Consider the following 17,946-nt stretch of genomic DNA (forward strand, 5'->3'; position numbering starts at 1 on the left):
ATGGCGGTTTCCCGCCGCGGAACGCGCAAGATGGCGGCTTCCTGCCGCGTGGCCGATGGCGCCGGGAGCGAAGATACCGTGGCGGCCTGTGGAGCACTCTCCGCTCTCTCCGTCGCCGTCCTTGGGGTGACGAGATGACACAATTGGCCCAGGACGTCCTTGAGAGTCTCCAGTTGCTCCGCCACCTACAGCCATCGCAGATCAGCGTCTGATGTTGTCGGCGGCCCCGACACTGCGGCTACATCTTCAACCCCAGTCCCCGCACTCGTTTCAGCAGGGCTCTCCTCCACCACCCCGGCAGGATCCATGTTTGGAGGGAAGTCGTCGTCTTCGGACGAAGAAGCCGATGCTGGCGCTGGAACATTTTTCTTTCTCACTTGTTTCGACATGCCGTTGCACTTCCGACACCAATGTAATAAAGGACTCGACCACGAAGTCTGGCTTGGTGTCCTTTATTCGGTTCTTTCTCGTAACCCACACGGCTGTCCTTCTATAAGGCTTTCCGCACTGCACTGATACTGCTGTTAACCCCGTCACGCCAACAGCTCCTCTGTTGGTCTCCCGTTGTTCTCGTAACCTTCCAGCAGCCTCGCCGCTGTCACCCTCACGCAGCCCCCACTGGCTGCACTCGCTGCAGTTTCTCTTCTCGTCGCTCTCGTAGCCTCTCACACACAGCCTCGCCGGCTGTGTTCACCGCAGCTCCTCGACCGCCCTCTCTCCAGCAGCCCCACTGCTGTCTTCTCCCGCAGCTCCACTGGCTGCTCCCTTAGCTGGCCACCGCTGGCCGCCGGTGCCACTCTTCCTGGCTTCGCCCAACGTGGCCTTACTCTTGTCCAGTCTCTCACTCTCTCCCCTCCTCTTCCGGTCTCATCCCTTAAGAACCTTAACCTTGCTCCCACGTCACCTAACTCCACCTCTCCGTGACGTCACATCCGGGAGGTCGCCCGCGCCCGCATTACACATGTAAGTTCTTAATAGACGCGCGTACCAATATGTAATTACATGACACGTAGGCTGTGTGTGGCGGGATATATAAACTTTTAGGTTGAGGTGTAGATTTGTGCAGTAGTTTCAGGCTGCCGCGCCCGCCGCAATAAGTTCTAATGTAACGTTGTAAGCCTCATTTTGGCGCCCCTTTACCTTGGCGCCCGGGGACACATGTACCCCCCTGCCCCCCCCCTAGCTACGCCTCTGTTTCGGAGGCAACACAAGTCTCCGTCATCAGGTGGGACCGTCACAGCTAAATTTACTGTATCAAGTGAGGAAAAATCCAAGAGACAAGCTCTTAAATACAAGTTAAGGGGGGGGGGAGGGGCTTATCTGAATGTGGTAGCCAGGGAATGGAACGGTGGGGGGGGGGCTAAAATAGAACAATGCTGCACATCGACTCGGGGTTGCGGCTGGTGTTGGCTGACAATCCAAATACAAGAAAGCAGTGTTTTAATGAGATAATTATTTTCTCACAGAATCAGAATGTTTATCTATCCTGGAGGAATCCGATTACCTATGTAGAGGAGTAGAGGAGAGTGGTGGCGTCGTGTTCGCTGTCCGGTGCGGTGACATCACGGGACGTGGGGTCGCACGCGCTGGGCAGTGCACAGAATCTATCCTGGAGGAATCCGATTACCTATAAAGTTCTTTTTCACAGGCGGGTCAGAGCGTTACAAGAATAAACGATGCAAACACACGATATAGGAGTGCAAAGTATTATAAAGGTAAACAAACCATATATTCAAATAAAAATAAACATTTTTTTATTTTACCAGGTGAGGCCCACTGAGCTATATCGCTCTTTTTTCAGAAGCGACCTGGACATCACAATTGGTAGCTCAACTGAGTGGCTTGTCCTCACGTGGGAATTTATAGCAGACAAATCACTCTCAACGCGTGATGTTGATTCTAAATGTAAATAGCAATGATCAAAAAAAAATTGAGTCTTCTGCCGTTAACCGATAATTGCTACAACGCTGTGGGCACTCATGATATTGTCTTTTCTGAGACCAAGGTGCTCTGCAAACCTTCTGGCTACCATCAAAGGTTTGTATACGAAGCCATCCAGATATACAAACACAGACATAACTTCAACCGTGATGATGGGTACAAACTGAGTAATCATTGGAAAGATGTTATTAATCATGTAAAAAAGATTTAACTACACATATTTGGACCATCTTATTTGACAGGTACTATTTTTCTTTACCGAGTGTTGACATCCCCAGCGTTTAACAGTACTGCCCTTTTTAAATCCTTTATATTAAGTTCGCTTGCTTGCTTGCGCGCTTACGACCGTGCAAATCTTTAGGTCGTTTTTTAACCCACTTCCCGTGATCCAATCGAGCTGACATTTTCCACACAGACTCGTTGTGCGTGACAATTAATTTTCGTGAAAAAAATGTTGCAAAATTTTACACTTTTTAGGATTTTTTTTTATATTTAATTACCAATTGCTTAATGCTGCCAGGCAATCATCTGACCCATAGGTGGCAGCCATCTCAAGCCAGAGGACGAGAGGACTCTAGCCGCCACGCATATAAAGGATTTATAGTGAAAAATTTTGTTTTTACAGGTTAATTTTTTTGTATTTGGATTGTCAGCCAACACCGGTTACAACCCCAAATGCACCTATTGTTCTCTTTTAGCCCCTCCCACCCCCAACACGTTCCATTCATTGGCTACCACATTCAGATAAGCCCCTCCCCCCCTCTCCCTTAACTTGTATTTAAGAGCTTGTCTCTTGGAATTTTGCCTCACTTGATACAGTAAATTTCGATTCAAAGCTTTCGTGACTGCAGGGATTCATCTTCTTGGTTCTTTCGGTAAAGTCACGTAGAAGGGAAGTAATAAAATAATAAAAATAAAACATAATAAAATAATTCTCACGACGTTTCGCCTACAACGGAAGCAGCCGTCTTCAGGTGAAGAATGAGACACTACCAAGCTATGAGCTTATATATACGCTGGGTTGGAGGTGGAAGAAGAGCGCCTTAACAAAAAGAATGTGCATATGAAGAGGAATTTAGCATATTCATGGGAAATGCGTAGGAGGTGGGTGGGGGGGGGTTTATAGTCATATTATGCCCGTGCATTATGCAGGATCAACAGCACCCCCCCTTGGTGCTGTTGATCCTGCATAATGCATGGGCATAATATGACTATGAAACCCCCCCCACCCACCTCCTTGGTGCTGTTGATCCTGCATAATGCATGGGCATAATATGACTATGAAACCCCCCCCACCCATCTCCTTGGTGCTGTTGATCCTGCATAATGCATGGGCATAATATGACTATGAAACCCCCCCCCCCCCATCTCCTTGGTGCTGTTGATCCTGCATAATGCATGGGCATAATATGACTATGAAACCCCCCCCCCCCACCCATCTCCTACGCATTTCCCATGAATATGCTAAATTCCTCTTGATATGCACATTCTTTTTGTTAAGGCGCTCTTGCACCTCCAACCCAGCGTATATATAAGCTCCTAGCTTGGTAGTGTCTCATTCTTCACCTGAAGACGGCTGCTTGCGTTGTAGCCGAAACGTCGTGAGAATTATTTTATTTTATTATGTTTTATTTTTATTATTTTATTACTTCCCTTCTACGTGACTTTACCGAAAGAACCAAGAAGTTGATACAGTAAATTTAGCTGTGACGGTCCCACCTGATGACGGAGACTTGTGTTGCCCCCGAAACGTCGTGATTTATTATTTTATTTCTATTAAAATATTTATTATTCATTTTTCCCTACGTGACTTTACCGAAAAAACCTAAGAGTATTCTGATTCTGAAAGCTTCAAATCTAGAATTCTGATTCTGGTCAGATTAACAGCAATTGGAGGCGTCTGCGAGTGTGACGTCACGCTTTTGTGACGTACGCCTTTGGCGGCGGCGTCATTTCTTATTTTGACGTCACGGTGTGAGTGGAGGAGGGGGAGGAGGGTGACGTCAATTTACCGCTCAAACCGACTTGGTGGTTGACGTCACCTCGCAGTGTTGACCGCTGGGTGACGTCACGCTCTCCATCCCGCCTACCTCCGCTGCCGCCTCCATCGCCTCCTCGTTCACTTCACTTTGAATTCTCCCCCAACACCGGCGGAGCCATGAGGGACGTGACCGCCTTCCTCAAGCAGCAGCAGTGCAAGAGCGCCCCGGAGCTCGCGGCCGAGTGGCAGAGGCTGGAGGAGCTCTACAACAAGAAGTGAGCGATTGGCGCACGCTCGCTGGGTGCCGCTGAGTCACCTCCGCCGTCCAGGCCTCAGCCTCGGCCTCGCCTGGTTGCCTTGGCCCGGACGCGAGGCGCGCGTCCCGCATGGGAGGCTCAGGCGAGGCCGAGGTCGCATGTCGGGGCCCCGTTGCGTGTTCGAGGCCTTATTGGGTTGAGGTAAAACTCTGCGGGTAGAGACGCAGTGAATGGACGAGGGAGGCTACTCTGGCATTGGCGGTGTTATTCTACAAGCACCGGCACGTCTGTATCGGCCTGCCAAGTCGCGAGTTGGAAACAACAACAACAACAACCAACAACAACAACAACCATGACGCGTCACAATCGAGGCGGCCGCATCTGCTGTGTTACTCTGTACTTGTTCAGCCCGTAGCAACATCCACCAGCAGTCGCGTCTACAACGTCAAACTTGTAACGTTACTGTGTTTATTATATACAGTCGTGTTTACGTTTCGGCATTTTGTGCTGTTGCAGTGGCGCTGTCATTGTGCTGGCGAGTTTGATCGGTTGTATCAAGTTCGTTCGCACCATAATAGAGGGCTTTTGGGGGTTAGATCGCGTAGAAATATAAATGTTGTGTCGTTAAACCCGCCACCACCCGCCACTGCAAATTAGTAAGGTTTGTCCCGTAAACAGAACATGCCAATTCGTTACTAGTACAGCAATACCGGTGTGTTGGAGAGTAAATCCGTAACATTTACAATTTGAGTCCGACGTTTCGCCAGTAATTGCAACTAGTTTAATCGGGTTTAACGACACATTTATATATACGCGATCTAACCCAAAAAAACCTCTTTGGTCGCAAAAAGCTACATGTTAAACTGTTCTTTTGCACCGTACGTAGCCAACCGTGCTAACAGGAGGTGCGGGAGAAAGGACGACAAACTAAACACCAAAAAGCAGTTCTAAAGAAGTGAGTTTTCAATCTGGATGATTAATTAAAAGTGCATAGCTCCATTGGCTTACTAATATCTGAAGAGCGTTCCAGACGGCCCAAGACACTATTCGTGTCGAGGTTTGGTGAGTGAGCCAGTGGAGGGGTTTCAGGGGGTAGCCTAGGGAATATCCGACATCCATAAAGGTTTTTTTGGGTTAGATCGCGTAAATATAAATGTGTCGTTAACCCACCACCACCTGACACAGCCAGTCAATACGATTTTTGCACGTAAACAGGACGTGCCAATTCGTGACTAGTATAGCACACCGGTGTATTGTGGAGAGTAAACCCACGACATTTACAATTCGAGTACGACGTTTCGCCGGTGATTACAACCAGCTTCATCAGGCGATTTGCCGGAATTGTGAAGAAGTCCTATTTTAGTCTTACATTATTTGAAAAAGTGCAGACTGGCAGTTCTGGTGGATCATATTTGCATTGAATGAGAGGCGTCCTACTGTGCCTTTTTGCAATATTGGTGCTGTTGAGTATTAAATGTCCTTTTTTTGTTTCCTGTGTGTATTTAGACTGTGGCATCAACTCACACTGCACATTACCACGTTTGTGCAGCATCCCAGTTTTGCTGAAGGCGATGGCTTACTCAAGGTATGAAAGACATGCCACTCCGGATTTGTCCATGCACCCTTACAAATTCATCAATGCCGCATATGTCCATACCAAGTTAAATATATGTCAGACCCATGCTGATTTAACCATGAGATAGCTCCTTTAAAAGGGTGCTTAATATTGATTTATAAGGTTCACGAAACTTGCAAGGGTCTTCGTTGAGCTATCATTTGTGGCTAGGTCGTTTCTGAAAAAGAAGCTAATAACGCAGTGGGCTTTACCTCGTAAAATAAAAATAGTTATTTTTGGTGATTTGCTTACCTTTCCTATACTTTATACTCCTATTGTATTTTTGTATTGTTTGTTGTAACTTCGTGGCCTGCACGTACTGGACATTTATACAAAGAGCTTGATAGCTCATCGGGTTCCTCCAGTGTAAATAAAGATTCTGGTTCTGACAGCCGCAGTCTCCTATGACCAGTCTAGGTAACTTTGTTCAATTTCGATTTAAAGCTTTCGTGACTGCAGGGATTCATTTTCTTGGTTCTTTCGGTAAAGTCACGTAGAGGGGAAATAATAAAATAAAAATAAAACATAATAAAATACAATTCTCACGACGTTTCGGCCACAACGCAAGCAGCCGTCCTCAGGTGAAGACCAGGTCTGTCGGGGAGACAGCGTCTGAATTAATGCCGAAACGGCATGAGAATTCTTTTATTATGTTTTATTTTAATTATTTTATTATTTCCATTCTACGTGACTTTACCGAAAGAACCAAGAAGATAACTTTGTTCAGTTAAGTCTTTTGTTAAGTTGTTAAGCCTTCTGTACAATTGTGCTTTATGGTACCTTTGTTACAGTATGAACAATCCTTCCATAGTTTGTTGGCAAACCTGGTTGGCTGGGCCCCACTTTTCGTATATACCTTAACAAATGTATGCTGTCTTCTTTTTTTGTTTATACAGATGTATGAAAACTTTCTCTGTGACTTTGAACACAGGTAAGCCTTGTCGTAATGTGCAGAAATAATTGCCAATTAATTTTAAGTCATAATTCGTCTATTAAAATGTGTGCACTCTCATGATGATTTTTTGTGTGTTTTTTTCCTTTGCAAACTTTCTGTGCTGTCTGAAGAGTAAACCCACTGTCCTTGGTGGAGATCATACTGCACATCATCAAGCAGATCACTGGTAAGTCATGGTCACGCACGTGTAGAACCACGTGTTTGCCATACACTGTGCTCTTCTATTTACGCAGAAAACATTAGAAAAGATTCACCGAGTCTGTAGACTTTTTTGAGGAGGTCCTTCATTGTGGTGCTTAGTCAGTGCTACATAAAGTATGACTCGTGCCTCAACACACAAACCACCACCTATGAGGAGTTAATCAAAAAATACCATGTAGCTGAGGCAGCAGCCTTCCTGCTCTTCTCCACAGTGCTGGATTACAAGTGTGCTCCGGGCACTGGTAGGTGGCTATACCACATGGCCTGTAATCCAGCACTGCGGAGACGAGGATTGGTGGATCGCACAAATGTTGTGAGACTCCCTTCCTGTGGGTGTGGAGGTGCCGTACCCAGGCTTGCCGGGAGAAGACCGTGCAGCAAGTGTGTAAAAAAATAATCTCCATCCGTTCCATGTGTATGGGATAGTATTTCACCCTCGCACGTGTGGGGGTTTCTCCAGGTTCTCTGGTTTCTTCCCACATGTCAACACTAAATAATTGGCTGATAACACCTTAGTAAAAGGATGAGTGAGGTTTCAAAAGTGCAATTTAACCCTTTCCCGTTCAGAGACATCTGCAAGTTGCAGGGTGGGGTCCCGTGAATTTTATTTAGAGAGGCGTAGCGCCATTGTTTTTTAAGACATTGGACTCACTGCGGAGAACCGTAGCGACGCGACCGCACTGATAGCTGGAGCCAAACTGTGCCACACGCCCTCCCGCTTAGACTTGTGGGAGCCTCAGTACGTCAAAGACGTACAAGTGAAATTATTTGATTTTAGTTTCTCTGACGATTTACACGTACGTCATCGGAATGGGGAAGGGTTAAACATGAGTAGGGTATCACAGAGGGTATGATATGCGCATTGATAGCAGAGGAAGGAAGGCTCCGTTCATTTTTAGATAAGTTGGACGACACTCTAGGACTGGAAAGGAAGAAGACGAGGTTCTACAAGAACGAAATGCTTAATGTGCGTACATTTTCCTGTGTTCAGATCCAAACGAAGCTCTACAGTTTTTGGAAAAGACAAAGGAAAAGGTGAAATGCACTTATAAAAACGGGTACATTTCCCTAATCAGATGGGAGTTGGGGAACGCCAATGTACGTGCGCGAATCTTCACTTTGCGCTCATTTATACGATGCGTGCGTGGAAAGGTCAACTTCAGTGCTGGAGAGAGAAAATTGTGAATCCCGGCGTTTACAGTTCCAGATTCCCTACATATACAAGTGTTGAGAAGTGACAGTCAGTAGAAATATCTCATGATTGGAGAGACTGATATTCGATTTAGTTATAGAATATATTAGTAGTGATCTTTTTATGTTATTTGCTTCATGTGTGTATTTGTTAAATGCTTTGTTAAGCTGTGCTGACCTTAATGGTTTGTTACAAACGGCACTTGCTTCAAAAGTGCCTCGGCTGATCAGTGGTTCCCTGTGTTGTCGTGCACGTCGTTCATTTAAATGATCTGGCTTCTAGAAATTTTAGCATTTTATTTCCAGCCACAGTTTTTAGAATCATGTTTAAGTGAAAAGGCACCGTATGTCGGACCGTTATAATTCTCGTAGACTCACCACCCTCTCCTGTGCTTTGTCGTCGCGCACAGGTGAAAGGCAATGATGAGGCTGTCATCCTATGCAAGACGTCCATCGGGGTGCTCAAGATGCAGCAGAACGAACTGCAGGACACCAAGGTACTGGAAACCGTCTCCTGACGTTAGAAGGGATAGGTCGGTGGGCGGCGTATTTACCGTCTCCTGACGTTAGAAGGGATAGGTCGGTGGGCGGCGTATTTGTCGTTTTTAACGGAATGTGGTGGCGTAGATGGGCGTTGCGATGCACGCCTGTAAAGTGGCATTCTAAAGGTGGAGGCTGGTGGATTGTGCAAAGATTGTTGCTGTGAGGCTCTCGGCCTGCCGGGCCGTGAGGTGCAAGGATAATGGCAGCGCGACAAACCAGTCTATGCGGTAGCCGCTCGGTTTTCCTAGAGTTCTTTTCTTGCCACCCACATAGAAAAAACGAATAAGAGTTGGGCGAACATTATCAGTGCAGGACCCACCTTAAAACATGTTTCTTCTTGGTGAATGCATAATAAATACACATTCCAGATGTAACGTCCTTAACTCCTTTGCATAGCTTATGTGATTTATTGCCTCTGTCCCAAAGGTAAGTTTGCCATGATATATAACTATGAAATGCAACACATGTTGGTCATATTTTTCCATATATTTTTTTTAAATGTAAGGTTGTCAGCACCGACTCGTGCACCTGACGTGAATTTGCTGCGTCTGTTTGCGAATCTTTGCTTCAGAAACTGGTGGAGGAGGTGGGGGAGACCCTGGACAGCCTGCCCGGCGTGACGAGTGTGCACAGCCGCTTCTACGACCTGTCAAGCCGCTACTACCAGCTGATGGGCGACCACGCCTCCTACTACAAGGACGCCCTGCGCTACCTCGGTTGCATCGACATCAAGGACATTCTTGGTAATAACCCAACCAGCCAAGTCAGTTGCGGCCTAGCATGAAGGCAACCTGATGTCGTCGCCATCTCTCACAGTCTCACGATTTAACAATCCACCCAGCGCCTGCAGCATGAGCCGATCTTATCGCTTCATCCCCATGACGGTCATCCACTTGGGTGTCTTCTTTCCATCGTTGCTCTCTCTCTCGGGTGTCCGCAAGCCAGGATTGCAAATGATGATGGTGATGACCACTGCCCAGCGGGATTGCTTGACTCCGTTTTACCCTGCCCCGTGAACCAGTTGTTACAGCCTAATTAGACCAAACACCCGTCCCTTGCCCTGCGTGTTGCGATGTGTGCAGTGACAGAGCAGCAGGAGAGGGCATTCACTCTCGGCCTGGCCGGGCTGCTCGGGGAGGGAGTGTACAATTTCGGGGAATTGGTAAGCTTCCTCACTCAGCCGTTCATTACTCAAGGCACTTGTGTAACTGTTTCCTCAATAGGGAAAGCTCCTTTCACGTAGACTTTGGATCCCACATGTTCCATGTTGCTGCCAGACCACCCGACCTACTGGTAAATAAGGGTGGCCGAGATATGTATGTATGTAGGTACGTCGAACTCCTTTCTCACCGTACGTAGCCAACCATGCTAATGGGAGGTGCAGAATATATGGCAATATAATTGGTGTACATCGACTCAGCCCCATCACATTGTGATTGTCACAAGTGATGTTATTTCCCCCATCAAAGAAATTTGGAATTTACGGCACTGGGCACAAGGCCCACAGTGGACATATGAGCTCCACCCCATTGCCTATACGACTTTTGTTAACCAAGGAATGTCTAGCTGAGTCTGGGGTCTCTTTCATCCGGAGGGTCCTGCTCGCACCTCCAATGAGCGCGGTTGGCTTTGTACTGTGCGAAAGAAGTTCAATATACTTGCTTGGGATGTTTGACCAGTTCTCCGGGTTGAGGTCTTGTAACGTACGAGTCATGTCACGTCAACGAAGCAGGGGCTCGTCCTGAATGCCGCCCCTCTCCGACAGCTCATGCACCCGGTGCTTGAGTCGGTCCGCAAGACGGACAAGCAGTGGCTCATCGACACGCTGTACGCCTTCAACAGCGGCAACGTGGAGGAGTTCCAGGCACTGAAGCCCAAGTGGGGCACACAGGTGCGGGATCTTAATCTTCTCTACATAAACTATTTTTTATTTTAGCAGGTAAGGCCCACTGAGCTATGTAGCTCTTTTTCAGAAGCGACCTGGCCACACATGATAGCTCAACGAAGTGGCTTATCACGTGGTAATTTATAGCAGCCAAATACTCTTAACTCACGTTTCTAAATGTGAAGGGAAAAACCCGGATGACCCGGAGAAAAATCCACACGACCACGGGGAGAGAGACATGCAAATTTCAAGTATACAACAAGCCTCAGGTTTGGGATCGAACCCATGATCTCCTTTATACTCGGCGAGGGAGTTAACATCTCGCTACCACGGCACTCCATGCATCTCTCAACCCTCTCACGTCACCAGTCTCTCTCTATATCCCCCACCTGCATGGTGGAGCTATAGTAAACTAACGTTTAACAGCATTGTGGTAGGCACCTTCTAAAACAAACCGCATTGCGCGAGAGTGGCAAAACCTTGTACGTAGAAATGAGTTTGAGGCTAACGTAGTGGTTTGCCGCGTTTGCCCCCAGCCTGACCTCGCTGCCAACGAGTCCAAGCTGCTGAAGAAGATACAGCTGCTCTGCATCATGGAGGTGAGTGGTGGGGCAAATCGAAAGCCCGTTTTGACGGGCGTGGTATCAGTAGATCAAATCAGCCGGAATGCGCCCCGATCTCGTCCCATCTTAGACGCGAACCCGGATCGAATCCAGATAAATGCTTGCATGGGTGATCACCACGCACAACATGCTGCATGGTGTGCGTGGCAGAGGACGGTGCATCAACATCTATTGGTATACTGTACTTCTATGCTCTCAACTTTCTGTGTAATCATATTTCCTCCCACAGGGATGTATGGTAATTGTGAAAAGTCTGGAGACTCCGTAGCTTCCCTGGGTACATAAGCACAATGTATTTGTTGTTATTATTAACGATCATAATATTCCTTTGGATAGCGCTATGGTTAAGAGTCCTCAACTGACATGTTACGTGCTAGGAAGAAGGGCTATTGCCACAAACATCAACTATTTTGTATATGAAAGTCATTTTTTGTCTGTTTGTCCGTCTGTCTGTCTCTGTGTGGATGCACACTTGCGAAGGATTTGGCTTTCAAACCGTGGGGTTGACTTTAAAAAAAAGTAGCCAGGTACCGCGCTGTACGCTGCTTCGCGAGGGCTAAAGCTGCCCGGGGGTTGCCCCTAGCAACGCACACGCGTCATCGGTGGGGGGGGGGATTTCTCATTCGCGTTCAAAATGCTAAAAAAATACAACGCTGAGGTAAATTCTTCAAAGTGTAATGTCCCCCCATCCCAATGTGTGCATTTAGTACTCTCTGGTCGGTAGATAGTAATATTATAGCGCTTACATACTATTACTGTAGAGCGGGCGGGGGGATGGTGGGGGGGGGGGTAGCGGCCCAGCCCCCAGCCTGCCAAGTTGCCACCTCGGCCGGCTAGGCAATCTAGGCGAGGTCGTGGGCTCTTCGCGAGACTAGGCCTCACGACGGCACTCTGTCAGGTTAGTAGTTTGTGCTATAGAGTCAGCATGTACTACTGTAGTGATAGCAGGTACCACCACAGTCAGTATGTACTGCTGTAATCATCGCAGATGCCACCACAGTCAGTATGCACTGCTGTCGTGAAAGCAGGTACCACCACAGTCAGTATGTGCTGCTGTAGTGAAAGCAGGTACCACCACAGTCGGTATGCACTGCTGTAGTGATAGTAGAAACTGCTGTCGAGTTGGTAGATACTGCTATATAGAGTTAGTAGATACTAAAACAGTCAGTATATACCACTACAGTCAGTAAATATTGCTAGAGACAGATACTACTATAGAGTGAGTAGATACTGCTATAGAGTCAGTAGTTATTACTACGGTCAGTAGTTGCTACAGTCAGTAAATACTACTATACAGTCAGTAGCTACTACTGGCTCAGATACTACTGGACAGTCAGTAGATACATCTGCAGAGTCAATAAATACTACTTAGTTGTATGTAGGGTGTGTACGTTCTTTACCTACGCGGGGGCAAAACATTTTTTTAAGGGGGGGGGTCGACAATTTTTGGAAACCTTTTATATCAGCTATTTACCCCCCCACATCATATCACGTTTGGACTTCTGCAAGCCTCTTATAATTTTGTTGGTGGAGAAATGGACAAACGGGCCACCGGGCTTTCACAATAGCTTAGTATCTGTAGTGTTTTTAAGATAAGTTTTGAAATATATGTTTTGCCTGGGCAACGCCGGGTACTTCCCGCTAGTTTTATATATATTTTTGAAGGCTACAATGTTATTGACAAACGGGTTGAGTTTATTTGATAACTGCGCTTGTGCACCACTGTCAACGCAGCAGCATTAGCGATTCATTTGCTCAAGGCACATTTGTTAGGTTGCAAAGTTCTAATCTCATTTGAGTGTTTACTCAGCCCATTACCCGCACACATCGAGTGACAAGGCAATATTCGTCCTATTATACAGACTCCTGCTCGTCATAGGTTCGTAGAATTTGCATGACTGGGTTGTGGCCTCTAGTGAGCAGGCAGACCCATTGCTTTACATTGCAGTAGTGGAGAAAATGTCATTTTTACGTACGGCTGGATGAATAGCCACTTAAAAATCTTATGTCCAGATTTGTTGTACCGGAAAGGACTTAGGTCGATGTGCAGTCGAATTCTTCAGTGCCTCCAGACTTCACGACGGTTCAGTGGTCTAGCAGCCTAGTCGTGTTTCCGTAATCGTACATCGGCTTTCTCCGAATTTCTATCGGTGATGGCAGAGGGGGTGGATCTGCCATGGAACGTGCAGATGTAATTTAACATGGACCATTATGGACTTTCACAAAAAGAAAATGCCTTTTGTGAGCCCACTTTCACTTGCTGGCTGCTTTGCGAGTTGCCTTGCTTGTATTCCCGTGTCTCATTTGCCAGATGACGTTCACACGGCCGGCCAACAACCGGCAGCTCACGTTCCAGGAAATCTCCACCAAGGCGAAACTCCCGGTCAACGAGGTAATGCATCCTTACAGCCCACGTGAAGTCGGTCATTTTCCCATTGATGCTCTGGCTCGGTGTTCTTCACTGCAAGGCCCGTGGGCCACTGGCGGCCCCTGGTGGAGAGATGTTAACTACTTCGCCTGGCATACAGGGGGTCGTGGGTTCTATCCCGACGCCTGTATATTTGGAGTTTGCATGTTCTGCCTGTGGTCACGTCGATTTGTCTCCGGGCCCTCCGGTTTTCCCCTCCACATTTAGAAACATGCTTGACTGCTATAAATTTCAACGTGATAAGCCACTTCTTTGAGCTATCATTTGTGATAACCAGGTCGCTTCTGAAAAATAGTTATATTGCTCAGTGGGCCTTACCTGGTCAAATAAAAAAGTTTTTATCTGACACGCACACACCGATGTCACCAATGCCTTCCTCCGCTCCCCTCCGCCACCACCCTGTGCCAGGTGGAGCTGCTGGTGATGAAAGCCCTGTCGGCCGGCCTGGCCAAGGGCAGCATTGACGAGGTGGACAAGAAGGTGCACATGAACTGGGTGCAGCCGCGCGTGCTCAACCTGCAGCAGGTGACCGCTCCTCCCCTCGTGCTCGCACCCTCCGCGGCTCTGGGGATCAACACGCACGTTCTTGGACGTGCGCAGCCTTATTGCCAATCCTCTGCTGGATGAGGGCCCTTCCCCCCATGCTGTGTGGGTCATGGTGGGGTTATTACACCAGAATCTGAACATGTATTTGTACTGGACGAATCTGATGAGCTATAAAGCTTATTTTTAGAAATGTCCAGTTCACCAAGTGTCATCACGCTGGTCAGTGCTGGTTGGTGACGGTAGGGAGCACGCACGTATTTGGCTGCTATAATTTTCCACAAGCCACTTCTTTGAGCTATCATTTGTGGCCAGGTCACTTGTGAAAAAGAGGTGTATAGCTCAGTGGGCCTTAGCTGCTAAAGTATCAAATAAATATAACAATGGGTGTTACTGTGCGTCCGTTTCCCACAATGCATTGTAAATGCTCGTTTTTTGCCGGTGGTTTCCCATTCACCGTCCGGGTACTTCCCTGCTTCACGTCAAAGATCTGACACATTCTAGGCGATTTGGTCATGGGGCCACCTTATGTAATGCCATGTTGTTAGGCTATTCCTGTAACAACACAGAACACGACTGAAAAGGTCGTGTGGCTCTGTAGCAGAGCTAGACTCTGGAATTTTAATAAAATGGGAGTTAAAAACTAAGCTGGAGGCCAACTCGGTATACTTTGCCTATGGGGTCCATAAAGTAAAATAGGTGACTGTGCAAAGTCAACGGTGCCCCCCCCCCCCCCCCCACCGCAATAAGGGATGTAAGGTTGCCAGCACGGTCGCAGGACTCCCAATGGGATGAGCCTCATTCCTAATTTTAGCAGGAGCACGCTTGAAATGTAGGAGAAAGTTATTAGATGACTCCTGGGTCCAAATCTCGGTGGCCACCCATTACTAAACTGGCTTCACAAGTGCAATGAGATGGTCTCAGATTGGTCACCAATGACTGTGCAAAAAACACACCACGTTAAATTTGGTTCTGTGCTCAAATTTGGCCCCACTACCGTATAGACCAGAGGTGACGAAGGGATTTCCGAGGCAGCTGTTACTTTCCATCTATCGGAGCCGTTCTGACACGAGAGGTTTTGCGCTGCTCTGCAAGAAGACGTAAATTGATTAATCTCATTCCACCATGTCCATATCACAATTGGGACAAACGTGGAAACAAAACGGTGTTCACGCAGCAGTCCATTTTCACTCTCTCGGCCCACCGCGACGGGTACTGACGTCGCTTGCTCGGCACAGATCGCAGGGATGAAGGAGAGGCTGGACTCGTGGTGCGACAACGTGAAGAACATGGCTGTGCTGGTGGAGGACCGGGCCCACGACATCCTCACCTGAGGCTTCCCCCCCCACCCCCCGCGTAAAACACGACGCGACCGTCGCCACAAAACGGCCCGTCACGGTCCACGCGCACACACATGCACACACATGCACGCACACACACACACCGTGCGTTACCGAGGGGCGACGGGAAAATCTGTGACCCGACGCGCACACACATGCACGCACACACACACACCGTGCGTTACCGAGGGGCGACGGGAAAATCTGTGACCCGACGCGGTGGCACGAGTAACCTGCACGAAGCTTTGATATTTTACTTACGTGGGTCAGCTTGAAGTGCATAATTCACGTTGTTCAAACCACAACACACACGTCACAAATTAGCTCTTCCCTACAAGCGATTATTTAATTGGCAACATATGGGAGGCACTGGGAGCCAGGTCTGGGTAAGAGGATTCCCCCTATTTTCCTAATCTTTTCTTAAATCTTGATGCATTTAGCAGATTTATCCACTATAAGCAAACACAATGTTGTCAAATTCATCTCCAGCTATAACATTTGGTATTTCTCAAAATAACGTGCTCCAGACCATTCACTTTATGCAGTAAAACCTCCTGTTGTAACCCCACAACTGTTTCCATCGCCCCTCACGAGAGGACTTGAATGTGCTGCGTAATCCACAGCTACACCAGATGGTCGAACTCAATTGCCAATCGTGTAGGAGACCTCGTTACCCCACCCCCTATTCAAGTTTACCGGCGAACACATTTTTTCAACGTCAGTCCCTGAGAGAAAGTGTGGTAAGGAGTTGTATGTTCGCGTGCGATGACACAAGGATTGCCACTGTGCAAATTGCGTTTTGACTTGTTTTTCAACCGATGGATACCGAGTAAACGTTATTTCATACGGTTGAGCCTCCCCATGTTTTATTCATTAGTTTTTATTGGGTTCACGTTGAGCTTAAACATTGCAATAGAATTACAAGTGCTATTTTGATGGATTGCCAGTATGTGCATGTTTAAATGCTTTCCAGCTCCGGTTGAAAATGTTTTGCAACAATTAGGGCTTTAAGAGCAAGGCTCTTGAGATAGCTTTCAAGAGCATGATCTAAAGTGAAGCTACACTAAAACGTAAAATTCTTGACTTAAAGCTTTCGTGACTGCAGGAATTCATATTCTTTGGGCCTTTCTGTAAAGTCACGTAGATAGGTTCAAAGAAAATAACAAACTACGTTTCGATCGCAACACAAGCCGTCGTCATCAGACTGAACAAGTATAACCCATAAAAACAAAGTTTTTCACTTTAAATCCTTTATATGTGTGGCGGCTAGAGTTCTCTCGTCCTCTGGCTTGAGATGGCTGCCACATATGGGCCAGATGATTGCATGGCAGCATTAAGCAATTGGTCATTAAATATAATATTTTTGTCCTAAAAAGTGTAACATTTTTGAAAAAAAAATTCACGAACATTGTCACGCACAACGAGTCTGTGTGGAAAATGTCAGCTCAATTGGATCACGGGAAGTGGGTTAAAAAACGACCGAAAGATTTGCACGGTCCTAAGCAAGCAAGCGAACTTAATATAAAGGATTTACAAAAAGAGAGGAAAGCTGCTGAGGCAGACTGTTTTACAGGTTTATAATGGTTGTCGCCCAAGGGCAGACGAAGTGGGCGGGCCTCTTGATGTTAATGTGAGAGAAATTAGCATGTTAATGGCAGATCGGAGGCCGACCTCCACAACGAGCATGCAGAGGTGGCTGAGAAATGTAACCTGTTAATGTAAAATCAGAGCTGCAAATAACTAAGATTTCCAAAATCATAAACACAAGATCCAGGTTCGATGTAACACAGTACATAAAATTAAATACCCCGGCGTCGACAAACTAAGCTGCGTCTGCGGCAGTAGTTACATTGGGGAAACTAAGCGACATGTCACGGACCGTGTTCGTGAACATAAGGCAGATCTGAAACACGGGAGGACCAACACCTCGGCCGTGGCTGATCAGTTTTAATGCGGTGGGTTCACGAAATTGATTTCTCCAAGACGAAGGTCCTTTGCAAACCCACTGGCTATCAACAAAAATTCGTTTATAGACAGACACAATTTAAACCGAGATGGTTTCAGAGCAATCATTGGAAGGACGTTATTAACCAGTTTAAGTCATAACTGGCTGTGATGTTTCCATCCTACCTTCCGATGTTCGTTATTTGCTACTCTGATTTTATATTAACAGGTTAAATTTCTCAGCCACCTCGTGCGCCCAAGTGTCTGCAGCTCTCCGATCTTACATTACATGCTTTCTCACATTAACATAGCCACCTCCGATCTTACATTACATGCTCATTTATCTCACATTGACATAGCCACCTCCGTGGTCGTCCGATCTTACATTAATATGCTAATTTATCTCACATTAACATAGCCACCTCTGCACTCATCCTCTGATCTTACATTAACATGCTAATTTCTCATTAACATCAATAGCCCCACCCACTTAATGTGT

At 46.9% G+C, this 17,946-nt stretch overlaps 1 protein-coding gene across 1 annotated transcript; it reads left to right on the forward strand.

Moving 5' to 3' along the window:
- The first annotated feature begins 4,002 nt into the window (after positions 1 to 4,002).
- Positions 4,003 to 16,352, forward strand: PSMD13 (proteasome 26S subunit, non-ATPase 13). Its single transcript, XM_061566771.1, has 13 exons — positions 4,003 to 4,197; positions 5,686 to 5,764; positions 6,691 to 6,725; positions 6,860 to 6,915; positions 7,942 to 7,985; positions 8,552 to 8,638; positions 9,256 to 9,427; positions 9,767 to 9,846; positions 10,450 to 10,575; positions 11,106 to 11,168; positions 13,504 to 13,584; positions 14,029 to 14,145; positions 15,402 to 16,352. The coding sequence occupies exons 1-13, from the start codon at positions 4,100 to 4,102 to the stop codon at positions 15,495 to 15,497; spliced, it is 1,134 nt and encodes a 377-aa protein (XP_061422755.1). The 5' UTR covers positions 4,003 to 4,099; the 3' UTR covers positions 15,498 to 16,352.
- The last annotated feature ends 1,594 nt before the right edge of the window (positions 16,353 to 17,946 follow it).

This window comes from Lethenteron reissneri, chromosome 37 (assembly GCF_015708825.2).
Source record: "Lethenteron reissneri isolate LAM-NWPU_2019-01 chromosome 37, ASM1570882v1, whole genome shotgun sequence".
Taxonomy (NCBI): Eukaryota; Metazoa; Chordata; class Hyperoartia; order Petromyzontiformes; family Petromyzontidae; genus Lethenteron; species Lethenteron reissneri.

Bases quoted from the DNA above. Each gene is read 5' to 3' on its own strand.
- PSMD13 (XM_061566771.1), top strand. From the start codon at position 4,100: ATGAGGGACGTGACCGCCTTCCTCAAGCAGCAGCAGTGCAAGAGCGCC. The intron at 9,847-10,449 runs GTAAGCTTCCTC...CCTCTCCGACAG, and splicing joins TGTACAATTTCGGGGAATTG to CTCATGCACCCGGTGCTTGA. The intron at 13,585-14,028 runs GTAATGCATCCT...ACCCTGTGCCAG, and splicing joins CGAAACTCCCGGTCAACGAG to GTGGAGCTGCTGGTGATGAA.